Here is a 27,713-nt window from a genome sequence, read left to right on the forward strand (position 1 = left end):
TTTTAGAGACATGTTCTTGGTAATTCTTTTAAAAACATTTTTTGAGAAAATATTTCAAATAGAAAACACCCTCAAACATAATCTAAGAAAGATATAAAAAGTTATTTAAAGAGTTTAGCCCAAATAAATTTAAATTAAATTCAAGAAATTTTTTAGAATAATTTTTTTTGAGAATTTTTTTTCCATAGTTTTAATGAAGAATGGAAAAATTAAATACTTGTAATACATTTTTTAAATAATATAAAATTTATTTTAGAATAAAATCATAAATGGTGGTTATGTGCACGATGAGCACTAGAAACTCATAAGAAAATTGAAAGGATAAAATACAAAAACTGAAATTTAAAATAGATGCTTTTTTATTTATTTAAAAATATCGGAAAATAAAATAAATTAATTAAACTCCATGTTCCATTCAATAATATATATGGTGTCAGAGAAAAAAAAAAACAGACAGAAAGTGGAGAGAGAAATTACAGAGAGGGAGGGGAGAGAGAGAGAGAGAGTGAGAAGAAGAAGAAGAAGAAATTGAAACCCTAATTTTCAGGGTTTATTAACAGTCACGAGGCTCTCAGAAAGCCTAAAAGGTCCCCAGGGTTTGTTTGGCTTCCTTTTTTTTCCAGGTAAGAAAACCCTAAATTTTGAAGCTTTGTTTAAAATCTGACTTGGGTTTTGTATCCTTGTTCTTCACCTCAAAACCCACTTGTAATTTCAACTTCTTTTCCGTTTCCTAGCAGCCAAACTGGGTTCCTTTAATTTTTTGTTCCCCTATGTTCTGTCTGGTTGCTGAGAAAATGGAGGAAAACTTTAGAAAGGAAATGAGGTTTTGCGTTTGATTGTTTGAAATTTCGGATCTTGGCGAATATCGGTCATTTTGGACCCGAAAAAGCTAGAATCCTCCACTCAACTGAGCTTATTATGGCTATGTGTGTGTGAGATTTGATGATTTGTTTGCATTTGATGTTTAGTTGTTGATGTAGTTCGATCAATATGATTCTATTGCTGTTGGAAAGTATTAAATTCATACTTCTAGGAAACAAATTTGGAAGCTGCGAATTTTGTGGGGGAAATGGTTTAGGAGCAGAAGGATTGCATTAGGAGTTTGTACCAAGTGAATGAAAAAAACATATTCTCGAATTTTGTCGTGATAGGAACTGATCCCTGTTCTCTTTGTATAAACTTCTCTGTAAAAATTTTTTTTTTTTTTTTTTGTATGCCATGATTGGAGTTAGTAGCAATCCTACACATCATGACGACAATACCAACTTGCTGGGGACCATCATTTTGGCTTTATGATTCTAGGGAATTCAATCTTTTTGTCAAAGCCCAATAATGATAATATATTATATGACTGTAATTATTCATTGTTGCTACGCAGCGTGCTCATGTTGTGTGATTTCTGTGTCTGTGGTTCAATGGACTTGCTTTTCAAGGGAGAATTAAGTGTCACTACAGTAGTATCATTGTTTATGTGCAAGATTTGATACTATCTTAGTAATTATCTTTATTTGGTCACTTTCAAAATATGCATTTTTATCTGTAACTGAGAGTTGACACCTGCTCAAACTTGGACGCGTGGCATGATTATTTGCAATATATGGACGGCAGTCCCAATCAAATTTTGAATGAATATGTTGTCATTTGGTACTTTTTGGCAGTGTTTCAAACACTTGAATACCATTCTCTCTCTCTCTCTCTTCCTTGGCTAAACTGTTCTTTTTTTTTTTTTTAAAAAAAAAGAAAGAATTAATGGTGGTTATGAACAACAATGACTGTTTTGGAAATTTGAAATATGTAGCCACACAGTAATCTAGGGTTAATACTGCTGGGGGTGTTTCAATGAACTGAAAAAAGTGTATAATGTATGAGTTTCAACGTGTTCGTTCAAGTAAAGAGAATGGAGTCACTCCATTTATGATTTCGTAGATAGCCTGTGACATATAATCAGAATCTTTCTTTCTAGGTATAATTCATACACAGACTGCATTGAAGACTGATTATGAGGAATTCTTTCATGATGAAAATGTTTCCTTTGACTTCCTTTTCCTTGATGGCTGAAGGGGAGAATTTTCTGAAGATTTTTAAAAATGGGAAGTAGCTTGGAATAGCTTTATCCCTTGGAAACAACAGGACCCTCTTATTCTTTAGATGCCTTCATGATGTGGCAATTGGATATGGTTAGAAGGTTTTCTTGGGAAGCATGGTAAGATATCCAGTACTTAGATGATGGTGTTAACCCAAAATGCAAAAGTTAGGTATCCATTAGATATCTATGACCACCTGAAATAATGTGAGTATTTGGAAGAAGGATTATGATTGGGTCAAGAATCATACAGTTTGGAGGATCTTTGCTCTGGCTGTGGAAAGATTCTCAACTCTATTACTTCCAGGCCAGTCATGAAACTTTAAACCACATAAATGTGGTGGTTTATTGTTTCTTAGTGATTTATTCATTCCTTTCCCTTTAGAAACAAAGACCTATGATGATTAATGGCTCAGGGTGTTAGGTCATCAAGAAAAACTATTTTGAAAATGAACCATAGTTAAGAAAAGGATATTTAAGTAGATGACAGGGGATGATAGGCAAAAGTGCAGTTTGACTAAAACATATAACACAGGAGAGTCATTCCTCTTGTTGACTTTGTTGGGGATCTCACATCCCCTTGAGTTTGTGATGACTGATGGGATGTCCTTGGGAGGTCTTCTTTCCCTAATGTTCTAGTGTCCATGTACATTTGTTATGTCATGGACTTCTCATCCTTCTGATCAAATCTCTCTGTTATGCATTTTGAGTACAAGTATGGTTTCTTAGCTAAAAAAATAAAAATAAAAATGAAACTACAATTATAGTTTCTTATCATGAAGGAGAGAGAGAGAGAGAGAGTAAAACAGAACCTATAATAGTAGATTTAATCATGTGCTCTAAATGGTAGAAATTTCTAAAGGATAAGATTGTGGTGAATGGAAAAATTAATGTTAGTAAGAGAATAAGCCCAAAAGTCTCTTTATCGTTCCTCTCAAAGCTATGGGGATTTAGTGAAATTCCTTATGTAAGTTTGGTGTTAGTTCTTGATCTGCTCCCTTTATGTATGGATACTCATTTGAAAATTCTTCTGCCACTAAATTTTGATGATGGTAGTCATCCAAATTGAAGAAAGAAAAAAAGAGCAGAACTCCTTTCACAGGCTGAAATTGGGAATATTTGTTTGGGTTGGGTATCTTTATGCCAAATGTGCTTCGAGATCCAACCATCTTGGCTTTTTTCTAAGTCCTTAAGCTTTTCTATTCTTTTCTTTCGTTTTCTACCTACAATTCAAGTATTCAACAAAGGGATCCACAATTTTGAAAATGTGATTAAATCATTTCCACAGACAAACAAGTAATACCAAAAGCAACTGCCTTCATGGATGCAACCAGAAACTCATAAGGTTCAAAGAGCATAAGGTTTTTATTCTTAATCAGAATGGAGTGTAGAAATGACTAAGAAGAAAGTAAGATAGAATGAGAGCTCAAGAGAGATGGGTGGAATGGCTGCTAGCTGAAAATGTGGAAATTACAAAAACTAGGTGTTCCATAGTGTTGTGCAAGTACCATTAAGTAATGCTAAAACCTTTATTTCTTAATTAATATAATTGTTGTGTTTTTGATAAAAAAAAAAATACTAAAACCTTCATTGAATATTGACATGATGTTTACCATTAAATGTAGGAAAGGTTTACATGGAAAATTAGAAATCTGGCTTTTCCTGCTTTTGATCAGATTTGTGTGGAGGTTACGTGATTGGGGAAGGATTTCTGATAATTCTTTGTACTCATTAATTTCATGGTAATCAAATGTGTGTTTTTTATTTGTTTTGTTTTTGTTTGTTTGTTTGTTTTTATTTTTTCATTTCTAAACCAAGTAATTAAAATACTCTCACTACGTTCTTTCCCATTTGACTTAAATCCAATTAACTAAAATGTTCTCAAATTTAGTGTAACTCCACATTGATTACAATAATATAAATTATTCTCTCTTGTGATTCATGTGCTATACTTGTCAACGCTTGTTATCAATAAATATGTTGGAAGTTATGTATGCTAGAAAAAAGCAATTACCCTAATACATTCAAAGTGTGCATGATAGATTTTTTTGAATATAAAGCTTTGTTTGTATTTTTAAGGGGGCAAAGAAAAGCAAGACCAATTCTAGGAGCAATTTTTTTATCAGAAATAGAGATAAATTTTTATTGATAAAAGATAGAGAGAAGGTTGAGAGATCGTTCTCACAATACACAAAACAAAAACAATTTGTAATTGCACTGTTAGTTTTTCGAGTAACATGTCAAGGAGACATACATTTAATATCTTTTGTGCAAAGAAATATAAAAGTTCTTCTAGAATAAACACATTGTTGATGGACACATTGAGAAGGTTGAGAGATACTTCTCACAAAACGCAAAACAGAAGCAATTTGTAATTGCACTATTAGTTTTCCGAGTAACATGTCCGGGAGAGCCGCTAGAAAGAAAACAAGATGGAGCTCGCAGCTACAGGGGGGGATACAGCGAGTAGAGAGGGCTGTTGGGACCTGATTGAGATCAATTGTGACGCTTTAGAGGTTCAAAACCCGGAATGGACTCCAGTTCTGTCTGGGCCCCAGGTTCTAAGGAGCGAGAAGGAGACTAATTGGGAGGAAAGTAGCTTGGCTAAGTTTAGCAAGCTGTTGGGATTTTCAATAGAAGGTCTGGAGAGGGAAATTCTGGACTTTTTGTCCAAAATTAGGAAAAGACGGGAAAGGATACATAGCAAAGGGTTACTGGAGAAATCAAAATTTGAGAGGGAGCTCAAAAGGTTGGAATGTTCAGTCAAATATAAGGGGAAGGACAAGAAGAACAGTCATTTAAAAAGTAGAGGGGGCCAATTATTGTTGGGTTAATGAATCTCAAACTGATGAGTTGGAATGTGAGGGGTGCAAATGACGTTAATAAAAGAAGGATTATTAAGTCTGTGGTTAGAAAACAGAAGGTGGACTTGGTTTGTATCCAGGAGACAAAAATTCAGTTAATGACTGATGGGGTGGTGAAAAGCTTAGGGGTGGGGAGATTCTTAGACTGGAGAACTCTTGAAGCTGCTGGAGCTGCTGGAGGTGTGTTGATTTGTTGGGACAAAAGGTCCTTGGAAATGCTGGAGTGGGAGGAGGGCCAATTCTCAATTTCTTGTAAATTCAGAACTGTGGAAAATGGGGCAGTCTGGGTGTTCACGGGTGTTTATGGCTATTTTACCAAAGAGGATAGGGAGTGTCTTTGGGATGAACTTGGAGCAGTCAAAGGTCTTTGGGGTGATCCATGGTGTGTAGGGGGAGATTTTAATGTTATTCTCGCTCAAGGGGAAAGAAGCAGGCAAGGGAGGGTGACCCCAGCTATGAGGAGGTTTGCTCAGGTTATGGATGACCTTGAGCTAATTGACCTTCCCCTTCAAGGGGGCTCTTTCACGTGGAGTGGGGGGCTTCATAATCAAGCCTGGGCCAGGCTAGATAGATTTTTGGTTTCTCCCATATGGCTTGATCAATTCAGCAATGTGACTCAGAAGAGATTATCTCGGCCTATATCAGATCATTTTCCAATCACAATCGAGGGGGGTGGCAAAAGAAGAGGCCCTTCACCTTTCAGGTTCGAGAACATGTGGCTGAAAGTGGAAGGATTTAAAGACCTCTTGAGGAGTTGGTGGCAGGGGATGTCGGTCAGTGGTAGGGCTAGCTATAAGTTGGCAACAAAACTGAAGGGGATTAAACAAAACTTAAAAGTTTGGAACAGGGAGGTGTTTGGGAACTTGGAGAGTAATAAATTGGCTACCTTACAGCAAGTGGACTATTGGGACCAAGTGGAAAGTGAGAGGAGTCTGTCAGAGGAGGAATTTTCCAAAAAGAAAGAAGCGAAAGAAGGTTATGCTAAGTGGGTTAAGCTGGAAGAGATTCACTGGCGACAGCTCTCAAGGGAGCTGTGGCTAAGAGAAGGGGATAAAAATACGGGGTATTTTCATCGAATGACAAACGCGCACCAAAGAAGGCATACCATGGAAAGAATAAAAATCAGTGGGGCCTGGCTATCAGAGGAGCATGCAGTTAGGACCGGAATAGTAGACATCTTTCATCGGTTATTAACGGAAGACTCGGAGTGGAAGGCAGATATAGGGGGGTTAAATCTGAATCAGATTAGCCAACAAGAGGCGGACATCTTGGAGCTGCCATTCATGGAAGAGGGGGTCCATTCGGCCCTAATGGACATGAATGGGGACAATGCTCCAGGTCCGGATGGCTTACGGGAGCCTTTTGGCAATTCTGCTAGGAGTTTGTGAAGGAGGAGGTTTTGGAGATGTTCAAGGAATTCCATGAGCATAATGCTTTTCTCAAGAGTCTTAATACCATGTTTTTGGTTCTGATCCCCAAAAAAGGAGGAGCGGAGGAGCTGGGGGACTTTAGGCCGATCAGTCTCTTGGGCGGATTATACAAACTCTTGGCTAAGGTGCTGGCCAATAGGATTAAAAACGTGATTGGTAGAATGGTCTCTTCAGACCAGAACGCTTTTGTCATGGGTAGGCAGATTTTGGATGCGTCTCTAATCGCAAATGAGGTGATTGACTCATGGAAAAAAGAAGGAAAGAAGGGCCTAATCTGCAAACTAGATATTGAAAAGGCGTACGACAGCGTCAATTGGCAGTTCTTGATGAGGGTTATGGAAAAAATGGGCTTTGGGACTAAGTGGAGGGAGTGGATATGGAGCTGCATATCGACTACTAAGTTCTCAGTATTAGTAAATGGGGAGCCAACTGGGTTCTTCTCTAGCTCTAAGGGGCTTCGGCAAGGCGACCCTCTATCCCCATATTTGTTTATCATGGGAATGGAGGTGCTGAGTGCCCTTATTCGGAGGGCTATGGAAGGGGGCTGCATCACTAGATGTAGAATCCAGAGGGGTAGGGGGCAGGCTGTTAGTATCTCTCACCTTCTCTTTGCGGATGATGCCATAGTTTTCTGTGAGGCTAAGAAAGAAGATATGACTGTTTTTTAGTTGGGCCTTATGCTGGTTTGAAGCCGCTTCAGGGCTGAGGATTAATTTGGCTAAAAGCGAAATTATTACAACGGGGGAGGTGGATGAGATCCTTGAGATGGCTGTGGAGTTGGGATGCAAGGTAGGTCAGCTGCCATCAACCTACCTGGGGCTGCCTCTGGGTGCGCCTAATAAAGCTGGTTACGTGTGGGATGGGGTGGAAGAACGGATGAGGTGGAAATTAGCCCTTTGGAAGCGGCAATACCTCTCTAAGGGTGGTAGAATCACCCTCATAAAGAGTACACTGGCTAGCATGCCATTATATCAACTGTCCCTATTCCGTATGCCTAAGGTAGTGGCAAGAAGACTAGAAAAATTGCAAAGAGATTTCTTGTGGGGAGGGGGAAGTACGGAAAGAAAAGCACACCTAGTCAGTTGGGAGAGGGTGTGTGTGAGCAAGGAGAAGGGAGGGCTTGGCTTGAGGAAACTAGTCTATTTGAACAAAGCCCTTCTTGGAAAATGGGTGTGGAGATTTGCTCGTGCCAAGGAGGAGATGTGGAAACGTGTTCTTGTGGCAAAATATGGGCAAGAGGAATTTGGGTGGAGAACTAAAAAAGCAAATGGGGCTTTTGGTGTTGGGCTATGGAAGGAGATTCTGAAAGAAGCTGATTGGTGTTGGAACAATATGACTTTTAAGGTAGGAAAAGGCACCAAAATCAGGTTTTGGAAGGACCCTTGGTGAGGGGATGTGGAGCTGGCCCGGAGGTTCCCTCAACTCTTCAATGTGGCTGCCCAAAAGAGTGCCACTGTGGGGGATTTATGGGACCAGAATTCTGGCCAAGGAGGCTGGAACCTAAGGTTTATTAGAGGCTTCAATGATTGGGAGCTGACCTTGGTTGACGAATTGCTTCAAATCCTAAGGAGTCAAAGAATTACCTTGGAGGAGGACTTGGCCTTATGGAAGGGGGGAAAAAATGGGAAGTTTGACGTCAAGGATGCGTATGGGCTGTTGACCAGCCATAGTACCCTTTTGTTTCCCAAAAAGGGCATTTGGGTGGAGAACGTTCCTTCCAAGCTAGCGTTTTTTGCGTGGGAAGCTACTTGGGGGAGGGTTCTTACTATTGATAGGCTTCAAAAGAGAGGATGGCAGATTCCTAACCGGTGTTATTTATGTGGTAGTGATGAGGAAAATGTTAATCATCTTCTTATTCATTGTACAGTGGCTAGTGTGTTGTGGGGGATGGTTCTTAGTTTGTTTGGAGCCCAGTGGGTCTTTCCAGAAACTGTAAAGGAGGCGGTTATCAGCTAGAAGGGTTCTTTTGTGGGTAAAAAGAGGAAGAAAATTTGGAGATCCATACCGTTATTTATTTTTTGGACGGTGTGGAAGGAAAGGAATAGATTAGCATTCAGGGGGGGGGGAGGGGGGGAGGGAGTTAGCTATACAGAAAGTTAAGTATTCTTTTGTTTGTAATATGTGGGGATGGGCAAAATTGTATAATGGTGCGGAGCCTCGTTCCCTTATAGGTTTCCTGGAGTGGATAGCCTCCAGTTGAGGGCTGGTGGGTTTTTGTTGTTTTTTGTTCCTTTGTTGTGAGGCCTTCGTCGCCTCGTATACTCCCTGTATGCTATGCGGCGCTTTGCCTTTGCTAATATATGTGTGTTTACTTATCGAAAAAAAAAATGATGGAATATTAGAGGCCCAATAACGGGGATAAAAGGAAGATAATTGAGTTTTTTTATTAGATCTCATATAGCAAACCTTGCTTGCTTGCAAGAAACTAAGGTTGTAGTAGATGAAAGTGCAACTTGTGAGAAGCTTAGGAGTGGGAAGATTCTTTGAATAGGGAGTAGCAAAACTAAAGTGTAGGAGGTATGATGTTTTGGGATAAGAGACCGCTAGATTTGATTGATATGGAAGTAAGATTATTATCAATATTTGTCACTTTAAAAATTGTGAGGATGGTTTCTTTTGGTTGTTCTTAAGGGTGTAATAGCTAGCCAAAATATGGATTTGGGGAGAAGGACTTTTGGTTAGAGTTGGTTGATATAAGAGGGCTTTGGACTGACTCCTCGTGTGTAGGAGGGGATTTCAATATAGTTTGATTTCCTAGCGAAAGGAGGAATTATCTAAGGTGTTGCTATTTAGAGATCATTGAGGAGCTGAGGTTCCAGATCTTCCGTTGGCTAGAAGGCCCTACACTTGGTGTGTAGCCTGAGTAATGACTCATATATTATGGTAGTGAAGCTACTAAAACAAGACCTAAATGTATGGAACAAAGAGGTGTTTAGGAATATTTCGATTAGAAAAATTGTAGCTCTAAATCAGATTGGATTTTGGGATTCCAAGGAGAGAGAAGCAACCCTTTCTGTTGAAGAGTTTGAGGCTAGAAAGACATTGGTGGATGAGTTTAACAAGTAGGCTTCAATGAAAGAAACTTTGTGGAGATAGAGGTCAAGAGAACTTTGGTAAAGAAAAAGGGATAAAAACACCAAGTTCTTTCATCAAATGGCTAATGCACGTAGAAGAAGAAACTTCTTGATCAAAGTTAGAATAATGTTATGGGACCTTTCATAATCTACTTTCTGAGGCGGGCAATTGGGGACTTAGCATCAATGAGATAAACTTTGAGACTTTAAGGGGCATTGATTTTGGGAGCTTGGAGGTCCCTTTTTCAAAAGAGAAAGGTTTTGTGCTTTGTCTAGTTTGTGTGGAGAGAAAGGTCTTAATACAACTACCAAAACGCCAAAGAGAAAGGCTAGATGGTTCACTATGGCGTTTTGGTAGTTGTATTAAGACTTTGTAAAGTTCGAGGCAATGGTCTTTTTCCGGGATTTTTGGGAAAAGCTTGAATGTCAAGTTCTTGATTTTATTCCAAAAAAAAAAAAAAAAGAGTCAAAGACTTGAAAGACTTGATACTCATTGAGTTTGTATAAGCTCCTAACAAAAGTCTTGATCAACTAATCTAAAAAGTATTGGGAAAATGGTTTATGTTCATTAGCATGCCTTTGTGGAGGGTGGACAAACATTGGATGTGGTTCTTATTGCAAATTGAGACCATAAGTTCAAAACTGAAGAGTTCCATTAGTGGAGTTATTTGTAAACTAGATATCGAGAATATGTACAATTATGTCAATTAGAACTTTTTGCGTACGATCATGGAGAAAATGGGTTTTGCTAAAAAGTGGATGAGATTGATAAAGTGGTGCATATCCTCAGTTAGATTCTTACTGCTAGCCAAGGGACCTTAATGGTTTTTTTGAGATCTCTAGGGGTGTGAGTTAGGGAGATCCTCTATCTACTTATTCATTTTATTAATGAGGGTACTTGGTTGTATTCTAATGAGGACTAAGAAGGGGGGCTTCATTTCGGGATCTCATTTTATTAATGAGATAAACTTTGAGACTTTAAGGGGCATTGATTTTGGGAGCTTGGAGGTCCCTTTTTCAAAAGAGAAAGGTTTTGTGCTTTGTCTAGTTTGTGTGGAGAGAAAGGTCTTAATACAACTACCAAAACGCCAAAGAGAAAGGCTAGATGGTTCACTATGGCGTTTTGGTAGTTGTATTAAGACTTTGTAAAGTTCGAGGCAATGGTCTTTTTCCGGGATTTTTGGGAAAAGCTTGAATGTCAAGTTCTTGATTTTATTCCAAAAAAAAAAAAAAAAGAGTCAAAGACTTGAAAGACTTGATACTCATTGAGTTTGTATAAGCTCCTAACAAAAGTCTTGATCAACTAATCTAAAAAGTATTGGGAAAATGGTTTATGTTCATTAGCATGCCTTTGTGGAGGGTGGACAAACATTGGATGTGGTTCTTATTGCAAATTGAGACCATAAGTTCAAAACTGAAGAGTTCCATTAGTGGAGTTATTTGTAAACTAGATATCGAGAATATGTACAATTATGTCAATTAGAACTTTTTGCGTACGATCATGGAGAAAATGGGTTTTGCTAAAAAGTGGATGAGATTGATAAAGTGGTGCATATCCTCAGTTAGATTCTTACTGCTAGCCAAGGGACCTTAATGGTTTTTTTGAGATCTCTAGGGGTGTGAGTTAGGGAGATCCTCTATCTACTTATTCATTTTATTAATGAGGGTACTTGGTTGTATTCTAATGAGGACTAAGAAGGGGGGCTTCATTTCGGGTTTCAAGGTGGGTGGAAGAGGCGATGAGGTGATGAAAGTGTCCTATCTCTTGTTTAATAAGATCCCTTTGTTTTCTACCATGCCAATCAAAGAGCAAATAGGGTACTTAAGCTAGACCTTCATGTGGTTTGAGGCAATATTTGGTTTAAACATTAATTTGGAGAAAAGTGAGCTAATTCCAATTTTGAGAGGATTGCTAACATGGAGGAATTATTTCTGTTCTATGTTGCAGGGTGGAGACTACTTAATATCTACTTTAGTCTACCTTTGAGAGCTCCTTATAAATTGTCGGGGTTTGGAATGTGGTGGAAGAAAGATTTAAAGGAGGTTTGTTGTATGGAAAGGCAATACCTTTCAAAAGGAGGAAGACTTAATTTCATCTGCATTACTTAATGTACCAATAGATTTCATGTCAGTGACTGTTACTACGAGAAGGTTGAGTTTGAGACTAGAGAAGATCCAAAGAGATTTCTTTTGAGTTGAGGAGTGCTTGTGAAAAAACCTCATTTGGTAAATTGGTTTATCGCTTTCATGGAAAAAGGAGCGATGCCCTTGCTATTAAAAATCTTTCCACTCTCGAAGATACGCTACTAAGAGGTTTCCTTTTGGTAACAAGTCACTGATGGAAAGTTTAGGGAAGGAGAGGGAGGATGGAGCTCAAGGGGTATGAGGGATTAGTTCTAGGATGGGGTTATGAAAGGCAATTAGAAACATGTGAAAGGTTGTTAAAAGTAGATCTTGGTTCATGGTAGGCAATGGAAAGATGGTAAAGTCTAGGAGCTTGTTCTGGTGTTGTTTACAATAGGCATTGCAAAAGACTCATTGATAGTATACAAGTGGAAACAAATTGGGAATTGGGGCCAATGGAGTCCCTCCTTTTCAAGATTGTTCTAGGATTGGGAACTTGAAGGAGATGGAGGCTTCTTTTTGGAGGTTGCAAACAAGCACAATTAGAAGCGATGTGGAAGTAAGAATAGTTTGGATAGACTCCAAGTGTGGCATTTTATCCATCTAACAACTCTTCTTTAGCTGAGGGAAGAAGAGAACCTTTTCTTGCAAGCATAGTTGGGAACCCCTGGCACGAATGAGGGTGAGTTTCCTTGCATGGAAAGCAGTTTGGGGGAGGATTTTGATGCTAGATCAGCTTAAAAGGAGGGATTGGAGATTGGTGAATAGATGTTATATGTGTGAAGGTGAAGAAGAATAGGTTGATCTTGTTCTCTTTCATTGTGCTGAAGCAAGAATTTTGTGTCTTTGTTTGGAATAGTTTGGGTGTTGTACTCTTCTATGAGAGGAAATCTCTTAGATTGTTATGAGTCCTTTGTGGGGAAGAAGTGAAGAAGACTTGGAGGGTCATTCCTTTGTGCTTATTTTAGACTATATGGAAGAAAATAAATAAGAGGTTATTTGGAAATGTCGAGTTGAAAACCAAGCTATTAAATCGTCCTTTATTTGTAATTTTTTGGATTGAGTTGGAGCCCATGATAGACTTTGTTAATTGGTTGAGCTCAGGAGGGGGTTTTGGTTTTTATTTCTCTTCTTGTTGCTAGCTTGGTGGTGTCTATTGTATACATCATGTGTGTTAGTGGTGTGCCCATTTTTTAGGCATTATAAATACATGTTCTGTTTTCCAGTCATAAAAATTGACTTGATGTTTACAATTAAATCTAAGAAAGATTTAAATAGAAACTTAGGTCAACAAACAGATGATGTGGTGAGATGCGTTGTAGTATTTCAGTGCATCTCCCATATTATTACAATATTGTAATATATTATAAGTTCTTTTGCAAGTAATATATTAGAAGTTATGTATGGTGGCGGGAAGCAGTTACATTAGTAAATTCAAAATGATTTTGGAATAGTCATTTTTCTCTGTATCAAAGGGTTCACACCTGCTCAAACTTGGATCATTGGCACGACTCCTTGTAATCTCTGGATGGCAATCTAAGTAACTTTTGGAAAATTCTGTTATGATTTTATGGTTTTAGGTAGTGTTTTGAATGCTTGGAAACTTGCACTCTCTCACTTACACTCCCCCCTAACAACCTTTTTAAAAATTTCAGGTGAGAGGTTTTGCATCAACAGTGCCTGTCATAAAATATGCAACCATGGCTTGTCTATGGTCATCATTTTCAGTGTTGTTTCAGTGAACTGAGAAAAGAATAAAACATATAAATTCCAAGAGTTCATTCAACTAAAGAGGATGGAGTCACTCATTGATGGTTTCTGAGATAACCTCTAACCACTAATTGGAAAATTTTCTAGGTATAATTCACTGTGAGTATGCATTGGGAATTGTAATTACAGGGAGTTTTTCTAATGATAAAGCTGTATTCCCTTTGATTTATTTCCTTGATGACTAAAAGGGAGATTTTTTTTATGATTTTTAAGAATGGGGAGGAGCTTGAAATATCTTTATACTTTGGCAACAACAGGAGCAGATCATTCTTTGGCAGCCTTCATGATGTCGGCAATTGGAGACAGTTTGAAGGCTTTCTTGGGAAGTATGGTTGGAAATTCATTAGTTAAATGCTGGTGTTGATGCAGAATGCAAAATTTAGACATCTATGTCTACCTGACGTAACAATCAGTATGTGGAAGATGGATCCTGCTTGGGTCAAGAAACATACGGTTGTAGGATCTTTGCTCTGGCTGTGAAAAGATTCTCAACTCTAATACCAAACTAGCCATGAAAATTCAAGCCAGAAAGATTTGGTGGTTTATTTTTACTTAGAGTTTTCCTAATTCCTTTTCCCTTAAAAACCAAGATCTACCATGATTGATGAAGCAGTAAGGTGTTTGGTAGATGACTGGGAAGAAAAGACAAAAATGACATTGGACTAGAACTTGTAACACAAGAGAGGAGTCATTTCTGTTGTTGACTTTGTTGGGGATCTCATGCCCCTTTGAGTTTATGGTGGGGTTGTTTGAGAAGGCTTGTTTTCTCTCTAGTCTGTTTGTGTCCATGTGCATTTTCTTTTGTCAAGGACCTCTCATCCTTCTTGTCAAATCTTTCTATTTGGTGATATGATTAGAAAGAGTACTTAACGCATTTGAGCTGGATACTTTTTTGGTTTGAACCGGCTTCAGGGTTAAAGATCAATTTGGACAAAAGTGAGGTTGTTTTGGTAGGGGAGGTGGAAGAGGTGAACGAGATGGCTGTTGAAATAGGGTGTAGGGTGGGACAGCTGCCTGCCGTCTACTTGGGGCGCCTAATAAGGCCACTTCCGTGTGGGATGGGGTGGAAAAGAAGGAGAGGAGGAGACTTGCCCTTTGGAAACGCCAATATATTTCCAAAGGTGGGAGAATCACTCTTATAAAGAGCACGATGGCCAGCATGTCCTTGTATCAAATGTCTTTGTTCCGCATGCCAAAATCAGTGGCAAGGAGGTTAGAAAAGTTACAAAGAGACTTTTTGTGGGGAGGGGGCAATGGGGAAAAAAAAGCCCACTTAGTCAATTGGGAGGTGGTGTGTGTGGATAAAGAAAAGGGAGGGCTGGGATTAAGGAAGCTTGCTCGTTTGAACAAAGCCTTGCTAGGCAAATGGATTTGGAGGTTTGCTTGTGCTAAGGAGGAACTTTGGAAGAAGGTGCTTGAGGCAAAGTATGGGCAAGAGGACTTTGGATGGAGGACAAGGAAGACAAATGGGGTGTTTGGAGTAGGGGTTTGGAAGGAGATTTTGAAGGAATCTGATTGGTGTTGGGAAAATATGGCGTTCAAGGTGGGAAAAGGCAGCAAAATCAGATTTTGGACAAATCCTTGGTGCGGGAATTATGTGCTGTCCCAAAGCTTCCCGAATCTCTTTGCCATGGCTGCCCATAGGAATGCCACGGTGGAAGAAATGTGGAACCAGAATTTTGGCCAAGGTGGGTGGTATTTAAGGTTTCTAAGGGACTTTAATGATTGGGAGTTGGATACGGTGGGCAACTTGCTGGATGTGTTGAGGGAGTATAGGGTTACGTTAGAAGAAGACTCGGTGATTTGGAAGGAAGGAAGAGACGGGCTGTTTAGAGTCAAGAAAGCGTACAGCGTGTTGGCAAGCCCCATTGTCGCCGAGTTCCCGAATAGCAATATATGGGTGGATAGAGTTCCAACCAAAATTGCTTTCTTTGCATGGGAAGCCGCTTAGGGGAAGGTTCTCACTCTTGATAGGCTTTAGAGAAGAGGGTGGCAGTTTCCTAATTGTTGTTTCTTATGTGGTTGCGAAGAGGAAACGATAAATCATATTTTAATTCATTGTACAGTTGTTAGAGTATTGTGAGATATCATTCTTGGGTTGTTTGGTGTTCAGTGGGCCTTTCCAGAATCTGTAAAGGAGGTTTTATTTAGCTGGAAGGGCTCTTTTGTGGGGAAAAAAAAAAGGAAAAAGTTGTGGAAGTCCATCTCGTTGTACATTTTTTGGATGATTTGGAAGGAGAGGAATAGACTAGCTTTTTAAGGGGGGGTTAGCAATTCAAAAGTTAAAAACTTCTTTTGTGTGTAATTTATGGGGTTGGGCTAAATTGTACATTGGGGAGGAGATGCTCTCCCTTATAGGCTTCTTGGAGTGGATAGCCTCCACTTAGGGGTTGGTGTGTTTTGTTCTTTTTTGGTTAGGAGGCCTTTGTCGCCTCGTATACTACCTGTATGCTTTGCGGCTCTTTTGCCTCTTGATAATATATTCTGCGTTTACTCATTAAAAAAATAATTACAAGCATAGTTTCTTATCACTAGAAAAGGGGGAAAGAAAAAAAGAAGGAAAAACAAGGTAAAACAGGACCTATAGTAGTAGATTTAAATCCCAAGATTTAATTTGATGTTAAATGCATGACAGGATTTTGCATCATGTCCTGCATGGGATAATACACTGTTTGATTGATGGATTGATTAATTAGATAACCTATTATTGCTCCAATAGCTTATAGAATGGCAGAGGAGAGTCAATTGAAATGTTTTGATCACGTTGCTAGAAGGAGAATGACTGCCACAAGCGAGTTATATGAAGAGAATTCTACAAGAACAATATTGTGATGAATGACAACATAATGATGGTAATGGGATAAGCTTTACATTCTCATAAATTAACCTCAAAATGGTTCATAGAAGGTTTTAATGGCTGTCATTAGAGCACCTGGAACAAGGTTTAACAAGGATAGAATAATTATTATTTTTGATAAATTAGAATAGCTAAAAATAGTATCAAAGAGGGGGCAATCCATGTCCACATGAAGCACATTTGGATTGTGTACAGCACATGAATGCAAGGAAAGAAAGAAAACAAAGATACCACTAGTGCTACCCAAGCTACTCATAAATTGCACTTGCTCTTTGAGTTTGTGGATTATGGATTTTATTCTGTCAAAAGTTATCTTGTTCTTTCCTTTTCAAATGCACTAGTTAAACAAAAGACTGGGAAGTGGATATGTTTGATATGTGTTCTTCTCCTCTTTTTTTTTTTTCTTCTTTCTTTTTTTGGTTTTGTTTTTTTGTCTTTTGGTGTGTGCGTGCATGTGTGTGTTGTTATTGTTGTTGTGGGAATTTGAAAGGGGCTTGATGCAACTTTTGTTGTCCCAGGGCAGTGGGTTGTGCAAGTTAAGAATTTGGACCTATTACTCTATTTGGTGTTCATAAACATTTATCAAAAATCATGGACCAAATGTTAAGAAGGGGGTGGTGGGATTTTTTATTTTTTTTTTATCAGAAGGGGGTGGTGGGATTTTGTATCCCCTTTTCTTTTAATCCCAGTGATGGAGGCTTTTAGTGGGGCTAATTTCCTAGGAATATGATTCAATGGCTCACATAATGAGTAGTGAGACAGGGAGGGAGTAGTTGACATCCCAGTTGTTGCTTGCTGATGACACTATTGGTTTTGATGGAATAAGATAAATGAGATATTTTGGATGCATCCTTTTGTTCTTTGACGTGGTTTAATGCTTAAAGGTTGTGCTCCCTTTGTTATGTACTGTTCTAATAATTCTTTATCTGTGTATCAAGAAAAGAGGGAAAAAAGAAAATAAAACAAAATTTTTTAAAAAATTCTGCTTAAAAGGTGGATTTATGGAGTATAGTGTGGAGTATTTTTTTCAAACTCTTACTTTGCTTTACTGTTTGGATTGTCTTCCAAAGGTTGGGGCTGTAACATGTACTAATATTATGATGTCAATATAATGTCAGTGGTGTGGGACTGTATTTTTCTGAAGGCGCAAAATTATTTTCTTACATAGTCATATGACCTGGTCTTCCCATCTTCCCTATCTCAATTTTAAGTGCAGAAAGATTAAAGAAATTGCTGGTTTTTTTTTTGTTATTTTTTTTTTTTTTTTTTTTTTTTTTTTTTTTTTTTTTTTTTATGGGAGTGGGGTGGAGTGGGGGTGGGGGGTTGCAGAATTGGGAGATATGCACCTCAATGCAGTGTGGACAGTTGGGATTTCAAGGGATCATATAGTCATTTGACAGAGCTCTTTTAGACAAGTGTTATGGAGATTTGGAATGGAGAGGAACAGTTTATGGGACCAGGTAGTAGTTTGAAAATATGGTGGAAGAGATGGGAAAATGGAGGTCTAAGATAAGCAGAGAACCTTACTGGCAGGTGCTGATAGGATGGTGCACATGTGCCCCACTGAACCTCCAAAAAAAAAAAACAAAGAGGAATGAAAAGAGTAAAAACCCCTTTATATGTGTGATGTATTGGAGTGGAACCTGGTTCTCAGCCAAAATCTCAGCATTTTCACTAATTTACCATAGGAGTATCGTAGCAATTCGGTCATTTTAAAATCTATTGTTCTTTCCCACTTTTGTAGTCCTTGTCAGTACCTTTTACTGATTTTTGTGAGGATAATGTATTTCTGAAATATCTTATAATCATTAAGTATATTCTGTTTTGTATACATTTGTTTGTAAAATTATTATTTTATTAAATTCTCTATTGGACCTTTTGGGCACAAAAATTATTAAATTATTTAAATTGTTTAATAAATTTTGTTGTTAATTTTTTTCTTAAAATTCTTTTGAGAAGCTTTTAGAGAACTTTTAAATTTACTTTTAATTGATTTTTTTGGTACTCATTGAAACATATGTTTATAATCTTTCTTTTTGAAATAATTGTTATAAAATAAACGCTTGTTTTTACTATAATATCTGGATATTTAAATTGTTTTCATGTGTCCATATGTATAATCCAACAAATTTGACTGTTATTTAAATTTTTTTACAATATTCTATTGGAATTACTTACTTTAATATACCATTTATTCTGCTTGGACATTCTCTTCTTAAATTTCATAGAATATTTACAAGTATTTACATGAATGATTAATTAGGATTCAAGATATAAAAATCCATTTAGGAGAATTATAAATTTATTAAATAGTGATATTGTGAACAATTAAGTTTTTAGTTTTTATTTAAAAAATTTCTCTATGATCCAATTGGCCTCCTGAAAAAACTTTCTGACTCCACCACTGCTACTAGGCTGTCCTTTGGAAGAGTAGAATGATATGGGAGTGCGTTTCTAGAAAGCCTCTTTGTTTCAAGGAATGGATGGTAAATGAGGTTTTGGTATAGCCGATGGTTTGGATAGATGGTATTGATGCAAAAGTTTGACGATATTGCTAACATGTATAATTCTCCTGAATGGGTTTTTTTATATCTTGAATCCTTAGTAATCATTCATGCCCCCTCTCTTTCTTTCTTTCACATACATACACACACATTCACATATAATAAGGAAGCTCTGTAGCAGATTACTTGGGCTTGATTTGGGGCTACGGATAATGGGGAAACTCCTATATAATGAGCCATTATCAGGGATCACAAGCAATAGTGAAATTATCATTTGGTCTTATATATCATAATTTTTAGGTACCTTTAGAGAAAAATGGATGAATTACCAAATAGTTGGAAGCCCATATTGAACTTTGGAAAAAGGAAATTTCAGCAGTGTCTATGTGTCTGTCCAAGGCAAGAAATGAGTCTTATAGCTTAGCTTGTTATAAAAAAATTTAGTTCCCCGACTGCGTTTTTTAAGCAGGTGGGCATTTATTTTGTCTCCCTTTCATAGTTTCTTTTAAGCAGGTGGACAATTTTTTGTACCCCTTTTATAGTTGTGTAGTGGACAGTACTAATATGCATCAAGCAATACATTATATAGCTTAGTTGGTGGGATGTGATATTTGTTTCACATTGATTTTAGATGTGATGCTTCTCAAGTAGACTAGTTCACATTGGAGCATGTAAGACATGTTTTAGCATGGCATTCATGATTCACAAGCTTGTGTTTTTCTAGATTCACTTAGTGAATAGGCTATCACATTCATGGGGTCAATTTTCAGTTCTAAGGAAGTGTTGCAATTGTAACAATATGATCCAAGCACAAGAATCTTTGTTCCTTGTATCCAACTTAATTATCAACATAAGTAGTGGTGAGTTAAGGTTATATTTATTGAACACCTTCTTAAAGACATCAGAAAGGCGGAGGCTGTGACAAGTCAGCAGTTGCTCAAGGAGCTCGGGTCTATCTCAATGTAGGCTAGTTTTCTTTTGGTTATAGGGAGGTGGTCATTCTGTTAGAACATTAACCAGAAGCCTAACTTGTAATTTTTTACCTGAGAAAAGTCATTAGAGAATTAAATGGAAGTAGTTTTCCCTGGCCTGGACCATGTGGGCCACCATTAAAGGAATGCAGATATGTGGTTATCTCCTTGTAGGGTTCCTGAGAAACCAGAGAGAGGGGGAAGGGTGTGTGGTTGGTGTTGTGATTGTGGAGGGGAGAGTTCATCCTAACTACTTGTTAGTTATTAGCTTGAGCAGATGTCAGAATCTTTAAAGACAGAACAATATTTGTGCTTAACTTATTGGAGAGTATTTGTTATTATACAACACTTTACGGATGTTTGTTACTAAGGAGTTCTCTAATGTTACCTTTAGCATCATCACATTCAACTAGAGATTGATTTGTCGTACTCATAGGAGAGAGTTCGCTATTAAGGTTGAATGGACTCCTCTACCTTTTGGAAGTCTTAAGCTTAACTTTGAGGGGTATCCTCAGGTATCCCAGACCATTAATATTTCAGTATTAATGATCTTTTAAGAGACCATTACGTTGGGATTATCAAGGCTGTCTCAAAGTTAGTTGGTTTTTGGTTGGCCATCGAGGTGGAGATTCTAGCCTTAGTAGAACACTTAAAAATGTGAAATCATTGGATGTTTGTAATCTTATAGTGCAGGGCAATACAGTGAAAGCTCTTGCTTGGATGCCCCATGATAGGAAAGGGCCATGGAGAAATGATTGCTGGTTGTGAAGGACACTGGAGCTTTTAGAGATGTAGGGGTTGTTCATTTTCTTGGAATTCCTGGTTGGCAAACTGAGAAGATGTGGAAGCTGATAACTCTGCCAAGAGAGGAGCCTTGTTGACTTTGTTGAGAACCATCTACTCAATTGAGATAGATTATTATTGCTGGGATGATGAGTTGGGTGTTATTTATTTGTTTGTTGTCCTTTTCTTTGCTGTACCTGTGCTTCTCTTAGTTTGAATATATAATTAATGTCAATTTTGCTACTTACAAAAATTTGTGAAGGAGGATGACATATCCCTCCTGAAAACCTGAAGCAAGAGAGAGTGTGTATGTGTGTGTGTGTGTGTGTGTGTGTGAGAGAGAGAGAGAGAGAAGCATCCACTAGTTCAGAGTCTCTTCTTATCATGAGCTAGATTTTTCAAGACAAAAAAAGGAAAAAGAGAGAAAAATCTTTCATGGAGATTTTGAGGATGGTTTCTAAGTGCACACATGCAAGCTGTCAACACATGATTTCCGGGGGATGAGAAGCCCAGCCTATGATCAAATTATTGTTTTTGGAGCCATTTTTTATTACCTTCCACTGTCACATTCTGGCATATGACATTAGACTAAAACATTTTATTTTCCATGTTAAACTGGTCCATAGAACCTATGAGTGAATATTTGGGGCTTAATCTCGTTTGCTTCTTGCTGCGGAAAATATTTGGGGCTTAAACTATAGGTCCCAGCTTCTTGTTGCACTGATAAATTATACTTGTTTGTCTGTGAATTTTTATGGAGTTTTGACTCACTATTTTCCTTTTTCTATTTCTCTAAAAATGGGAGGGAAGTAAATGCAAATTTTATACCCTTAATTCTTATGATCAGAATTAAGAAAAATTACAGGATTGTGACTTCTACTCATGGATTTTCCTAGCCTTTTAATCTAGTCACCTTACGAGTGTCTATAACCTTGGAAAACATTGTATAGTGTTCATTTTATGGCAAATTTAATGCTTTTTTATCCGTTTGGGTGGCTCCCATTCATAGTTTAAAACTCTTTCAGTGTATGATCTTCACAAAAGGATCTTACTTGCACTGCTGTTGTTCTATCAGTAAAATATACCTTTCCATTTCAATATTAACATATTATTCTTCAATATTTGCTTCAAGTCATGTAATATTATTGTTTATTTATATTTATTTATTCTTCTGTTTTTCTGTTGCAGTGTTCACACCTTATTGGAGGTTTTATGCGGTGGCTATATGTTAGAAGTTCACCCTTTTGGAGGCATTTGCATGCAATCTATAGAAGTCACAAGGAGAAGCTTTTGAGTCTGCCAAAGCCAGTGCTGCTGCTTGGTTTGGTAGATTCATGGCTGATCATGCTTTAGTTGTTTCTGATGCTTCCCTTGATCATTCTTTAGTTGTTTCTGATGCTTCCGTTGATCATTCTTTAGTTATTGGGCAAGAATTCCCTGATGTTGAGACTTGCAGAAGAACACTAAAAGATATTGCTATAGCACTGCATTTTGATCTCCGAATCGTGAAATCGGATCGCAGCCGGTTTATAGCCAAGTGCTCCAAGGAAGGTTGTCCATGGCGGGTCCATGTAGCGAAATGTCCTGGAGTTCCAACCTTTTCAATTAGAACACTGCATGGGGTGCATACCTGTGAAGGAGTTCGCAACTGCCATCATCAGCAAGCATCTATAGGTTGGGTTGCAAGATCTGTAGAACAACGAGTTCGGGATAATCCACAATACAAACCAAAGGAAATCCTGCAGGATATACGTGATCAGCATGGTGTTGCAGTGTCTTACATGCAAGCTTGGCGTGGGAAGGAACGCAGCATGGCTGCACTTCATGGAACATTTGAAGAAGGGTATCGCCTTCTTCCTGGATACTGTGAACAAATAAGGAAAACAAATCCTGGAAGCATCGCATCGGTTTTTGCCACAGGACAAGAAAATTGCTTCCAGCGCCTCTTCATTTCCTTCCGCGCATCAATCTATGGATTTATAAATGCTTGTAGGCCACTTTTGGAACTTGACAAGGCACATCTTAAAGGAAAATACTTGGGTACATTACTTTGTGCTGCAGCTGTTGATGCTGATGATGCATTGTTTCCATTGGCAATTGCTATTGTTGACACGGAAAGTGATGAGAATTGGATGTGGTTCATGTCAGAATTGCGGAAGCTTCTTGGAGTAAATACTGACAACATGCCTAGACTTACAATCCTATCTGAAAGACAAAGTGGCATCGTGGAGGCAGTTGAAACACATTTCCCAAGTGCTTCTCATGGCTTCTGTCTACGTTTTATTAGTGAAAATTTCCGTGATACATTTAAAAACACAAAGTTGGTGAATATTTTTTGGAATGCTGTTTATGCACTCACAGCTGTTGAATTTGAAAGCAAGATAACCGAGATGATTGAGATTTCACAAGATGTCATTCCATGGTTTAAGGGCTTTCCACCTCAACTTTGGGCTGTTGCATACTTTGATGGGGTACGGTATGGGCATTTCTCATTGGGGGTCACAGAGTTGTTGTATAAATGGGCTCTTGAATGTCATGAGCTCCCTATTGTGCAAATGATGGAGCATATTCGTCTTCAGTTGACATCTTGGTTTGATGAGCGTCGCAATATGGGTATGAGGTGGACGTCAATTCTAGTACCATCTGCTGAGAAGCGGATTTTGGAGGCGATTGCAGATGCTCATTGCTATCAGGTACTTCGTGCAAATGAAATTGAATTTGAGATTGTGTCAACTGAGCGGACAAACATTGTGGACATACGTAGTCGTGTGTGTTCATGTCGCCGCTGGCAGCTCTATGGTTTACCTTGTGCACATGCTGCTGCAGCACTCATCTCTTGTGGGCAGAATGCCCATCTGTTTGCTGAGCCTTGTTTCACAGTAGCAAGCTACCGGGACACCTATTCACAGATGATAAATCCTGTCCCGGACAAGAGACATTGGAAGGAGCCAGGTGAGGGAGCAGAAGGTGGAGGGGCAAAAGTTGATATCACAATCCGCCCACCCAAGACTCGTCGACCACCTGGGAGGCCCAAAAAGAAGGTCCTACGTGTGGAGAACTTTAAGCGGCCAAAAAGGGTAGTTCAATGTGGTCGTTGTCATATGTTAGGGCATTCTCAAAAGAAATGCACAATGCAAATGTGAAAGTTGTCAAAAGTGTTTTTTCATTTTATCCTTCAGCAATTGCAATAGATTCAATGGTGTGTTTGTAATCTTGGTGTATCTTTTAAGCTTGTCTCAGAATAAAGTAGTCAGGCGTTTTGGGCATAGTTTCATCACCATGTTGTTTCTCCTTTCTTTCCTATAACATATCCGACATATTTCATTTTTCAGGTTTTCTTTTGGTCTTCCAGTTATTCTCCTTATACAGTGGGGACTTCATTGCACAAGACTTCAGCCCAGTAGCTCTCATAGGCCTCAAACCACTCAAAAACACTAGGATATGGTAAGTGGCTTCATTATTGATCTATATTGTCGAAGTATCTTAAGCTGGGCATGCTTTTATCTCCCCATGCATGAATTCTTTTCACAGATGTGACAAATTTTGAGGAATTTTGGCTGAGTTTCTTAGTTGTTAGATGATAGCTTTCATTTCTGAATTCCATTTAGTTGCCCATTTTCGAATTTATTGGCTGTTTCTTTTCCTTTTTCTTTTAAGGGCATTTTAGTTTCTTGTTTTGCCTTGTAAGAATGCTTAACACCAGTGTTTTACATTCTCTTTGCTGACTTTTTTCTTTGCAACCTTCTGGGTCACATTCATGCAAGTAATCTGTGTTAGAAGTTTAGAAAGTTCGAAGTAAAAAAAAAGTGCAAGCTCTCTAGGCTGGTGATCCTTAGATTACTAAGAATGCGTTTGGGAGCGTTTCCATTTGAAATGTTTTTAATTGAAGTGTTTTCTCTAAAAGTAATTTTAGGAAAATCATTTATCAAGTATTTTTCTAAGAAATACTAGTGAAATTTTGTTAAATGTCTAATTTTTCTTCAAAAATACTATGTATGCTAATAGTGTTTTCTAAGGGCATTGCCAAACAGACTTGCAGTCCTTGAGTGGTTGGGTTCCACTTAGTAACCTTCTCTAGCATGCTTCATGAACATGAAGATTGAATGATCCATGTGGTGTTCTGTAATTTTTCCTTTTACAAGCAATGATTGCCTTAGGTAGCCCTAGCATGTCTAATAGAAACATTACCATTTCGATGAGTTTCTGCATAGCTTAAGAAATAATTAACCCTTTGAATTGGAATCAGCTGAGCTGCAGTTTCTACTTAGTGGAATCGTATTGGACATAATTTGTTATCATTTTTATGATGACATCCCCTTTTCTTTCCACATTTATCCCTTTTGCCTTTATGAAAAACTACACCTTGAAAAGTTAGATATGTGTTTCAACACATTAGGGCCTAGTCGGTTAACACGAATGCTAGGGCGTGTGGTAGATCTCATGGAGAGTTCAAAGGGCTTGGCTACGAAAGTTTTTGTTATATAAAAAATATGTTAGATTTGTGTTTCAACCCATTAGGGCCTAGTCGGTTAACACGAATGCTAGGGCGTGTGGTAGATCTCATGGAGAGTTCAAAGGGCTTGGCTACGAAAGTTTTTGTTATATAAAAAATATGTTAGATTTGTGTTTCAACCCTTTAGGGCCTAGTCGGTTAACACGAATGCTAGAGTGTGGTAGATCTCATGGAGAGTTCGAAGGGCTTGGCTACGAAAGTTTTTGTTATATAAAAAATATGTTAGATTTGTGTTTCAACCCATTAGGGCCTAGTCGGTTAACATGAATGCTAGGGTGTGGTGGATCTCATGGAGAGTTCAAAGGGCTTGGCTACGAAAGTTTTTGTTATACAAAAAAATATGTTTGATTTGTGTTTCAACCCATTAGGGCCTAGTCGGTTAACACAAATGCTAGGGTGTGGTAGATCTCATGGAGAGTTCGAAGGGCTTGGCTACGAAAGTTTTTGTTATATAAAAAATATGTTTGATTTGTGTTTCAACCCATTAGGGCCTAGTCGGTTAACACGAATGCTAGGGTGTGTGGTAGATCTCATGGAGAGTTTGAAGGGCTTGGCTACAAAAGTTTTTGTTATATAAAAAATATGTTTGATTTGTGTTTCAATGTTGGAACATTGGGTGAGTTCTTTCTCAATTTAGAAGGCTACTAATATGTTCTGTCCGACCTTTGAATTGAAAGGGCCTACACTTTAACAGGCTAGGATGTTCTCTAGATTGACTAAAAAGCATGCACAATGTATACAAGGGCATCAACAAGTCAAAACAAAGTGGAGGGATACACAAAAAAACGTCTCCCTTGCTTTACTTAGTGTTTAACCACCCAACAAAGTTCATTATAGAGAAAAAATAATTTCTTATGTATGCTACAACCCATTCCAAGAAATCATATATAAAAGATTGTTTGATAGTTTGGTCCACCTTTTTTATATTATCAAATGGTCTCGTATATCTCTCCTTCTATATGGTCTAAAATAAGTACAACAAAGCAACAATTTAGACATTTTCCCTCTTCTTTCTAATAAAAGATCCATGGTAGTTCAAAAATTGAGGAATGTGTCACCCACTCTATTTTAAATAGAGCATCCCCCACATTCCTCATAATTCCGTAAAGTTACTCATTTTCAAGGGGATTTTCTCTCAGCTATGAATCTCTAGCATCATTTGTTGAAAATAGCCTTGTTAAGAGTGGATAGACTTCCAAATATCCAAGCCCTCACTCCTCTTATTCATACAAACTGTTGACTGATTCACCATATGTGACTCTCAAGAACCCCTTTGGATCTTTTCTGACCTTGAGCTCACATCTTTTGAGATGACAAATAGTAACATGAAGTTAATAAATCGGACAAAGTGTTTTTTATTAGAGTTAGTTCATCCTTTAGATAGGCGTTGTTTCTTCCACTTAGCAAGTTGTCTATGAAATCTCTAGTCCAACACCTCCCAAGCACAAGATGATTTGAAAAGGGCTCCTAATGGAAGGCCCAGATAGATTAGTGGGGAGGGTACCCACCTTACATCGTACTACCCCAGTAAGAACTTCTACGTTAGCTACTCCTCAGTGCCGACCCTCGATGCACCCACCCCTTAGCCTTGTTAAGGATATTGGAGAGCTTCTCATTGGCCATAGACATTGGGACAGAGGATCTCCTTGTCCCAAGTCTTTAGAAATCTAGAAAAAGTCTATGGAAGTCCCATTAACCAAAACAAAGAATCATCCTGAAGATGTACTGCTTAATCCATTTTATCTACTTGGAACCAAATCTCATTTTTTTCAAAGACTATTAGCAAAACGTCGAAATTGACATGATCATATGTCTTCTCAATGTCCAACTTAGTAATGACGTCACTGACAATGCTTTTTAGTCTTGTAAAAATTCTTGTTAAAAACATAAGGGGAGTTCATACTTTTTATATAAAAATTTCTATGTTAATATAAAAGTTGTTATTATTTTCAATTCTAAAAATAATAAATAAGAAGTGTATCCAAGAGAGCAAAAGATGTTTTTTTAAGATGTTTTTTTAAATCTTTTGAACGTAAAAATTAATTTTACTTAATAGTAATTTTAAGTTAAAAATACATTTAAATTAAAGGCAAATTATCTTTAAGTTAGTTATAAAAGGTTTTATTAATACAATTAAAATATTAATTCAAAGAATGGTAAACAACCTGTAAAGACAATTTTGTAAATAAAAGACCTAATTCACCAAAATAATGATTTTAATCTGCTTATCAAAAAAATGAATTGAGGTGTCCAAGGAGAAGCTTAGGTGGTGTTTGTTTTTTTACTTAATTTTAAATAGAACTTTAATACTTAATAGTGTTAAATATTAGGTTGATTGTTTTTATAGTATTTTATTTTTATTAAGTATTAAAAAGTAAAAAAAATCAACATGTTATTTTTTCTATTTAGAAAAAGCTATATATTTTAGCTTTTTCTATTTAGTAAAAAGTTTATAATAAGTCATGAAAAAGTAGAAAAACAAACAATTTAAATTTTAAAACTAAATTGCTTTCAGCAAAAAACTAAAAAAACAAACACCACCTTAGTTTTTCTAATGATAGCGAAGTAATCTTGTAGTAGGAAAATTAAAGAGAGAGAGAGAGATATTAAGCCCTTACTTTTATTTATGTGATAAATACTTAAATACTTTTTAATTAGTGTATCAAGTCCATCTAATTTTAATTATTTTTCTAATTTTTTTTTCATCCTTTTAAGCATTTTTTAGCTTTTTAATTCACGT

The 27,713-nt window shown here is 37.5% G+C and overlaps 2 protein-coding genes across 4 annotated transcripts; both read left to right on the forward strand.

Moving 5' to 3' along the window:
* The first annotated feature begins 323 nt into the window (after positions 1 to 323).
* On the forward strand, positions 324 to 23,728 carry LOC100261536 (uncharacterized). 3 transcript variants are annotated; one of them, XM_059736356.1, is made up of 3 exons: positions 440 to 623; positions 13,231 to 13,432; positions 21,649 to 23,728. In XM_059736356.1, exon 3 carries the CDS (start codon positions 21,795 to 21,797, stop codon positions 23,601 to 23,603), a length of 1,809 nt encoding a protein of 602 aa, XP_059592339.1. In that variant the 5' UTR covers positions 440 to 623; positions 13,231 to 13,432; positions 21,649 to 21,794; the 3' UTR covers positions 23,604 to 23,728. The 3 variants fall into 3 exon arrangements, with proteins under 3 accessions (XP_002274082.1, XP_059592339.1, XP_019075090.1); XM_002274046.5 differs by lacking the exon at positions 13,231 to 13,432 and having other exon boundaries at positions 324 to 623; XM_019219545.2 differs by lacking the exons at positions 440 to 623; positions 13,231 to 13,432 and adding an exon at positions 3,714 to 3,825.
* Positions 5,046 to 6,335, forward strand: LOC132253677 (uncharacterized). Its single transcript, XM_059736583.1, has one exon. The coding sequence runs from the start codon at positions 5,046 to 5,048 to the stop codon at positions 6,333 to 6,335; it is 1,290 nt and encodes a 429-aa protein (XP_059592566.1).
* Positions 23,729 to 27,713: the final 3,985 nt, after the last annotated feature.

The sequence above is a fragment of the Vitis vinifera genome, chromosome 4 (assembly GCF_030704535.1).
Source record: "Vitis vinifera cultivar Pinot Noir 40024 chromosome 4, ASM3070453v1".
Lineage (NCBI taxonomy): Eukaryota > Viridiplantae > Streptophyta > Magnoliopsida > Vitales > Vitaceae > Vitis > Vitis vinifera.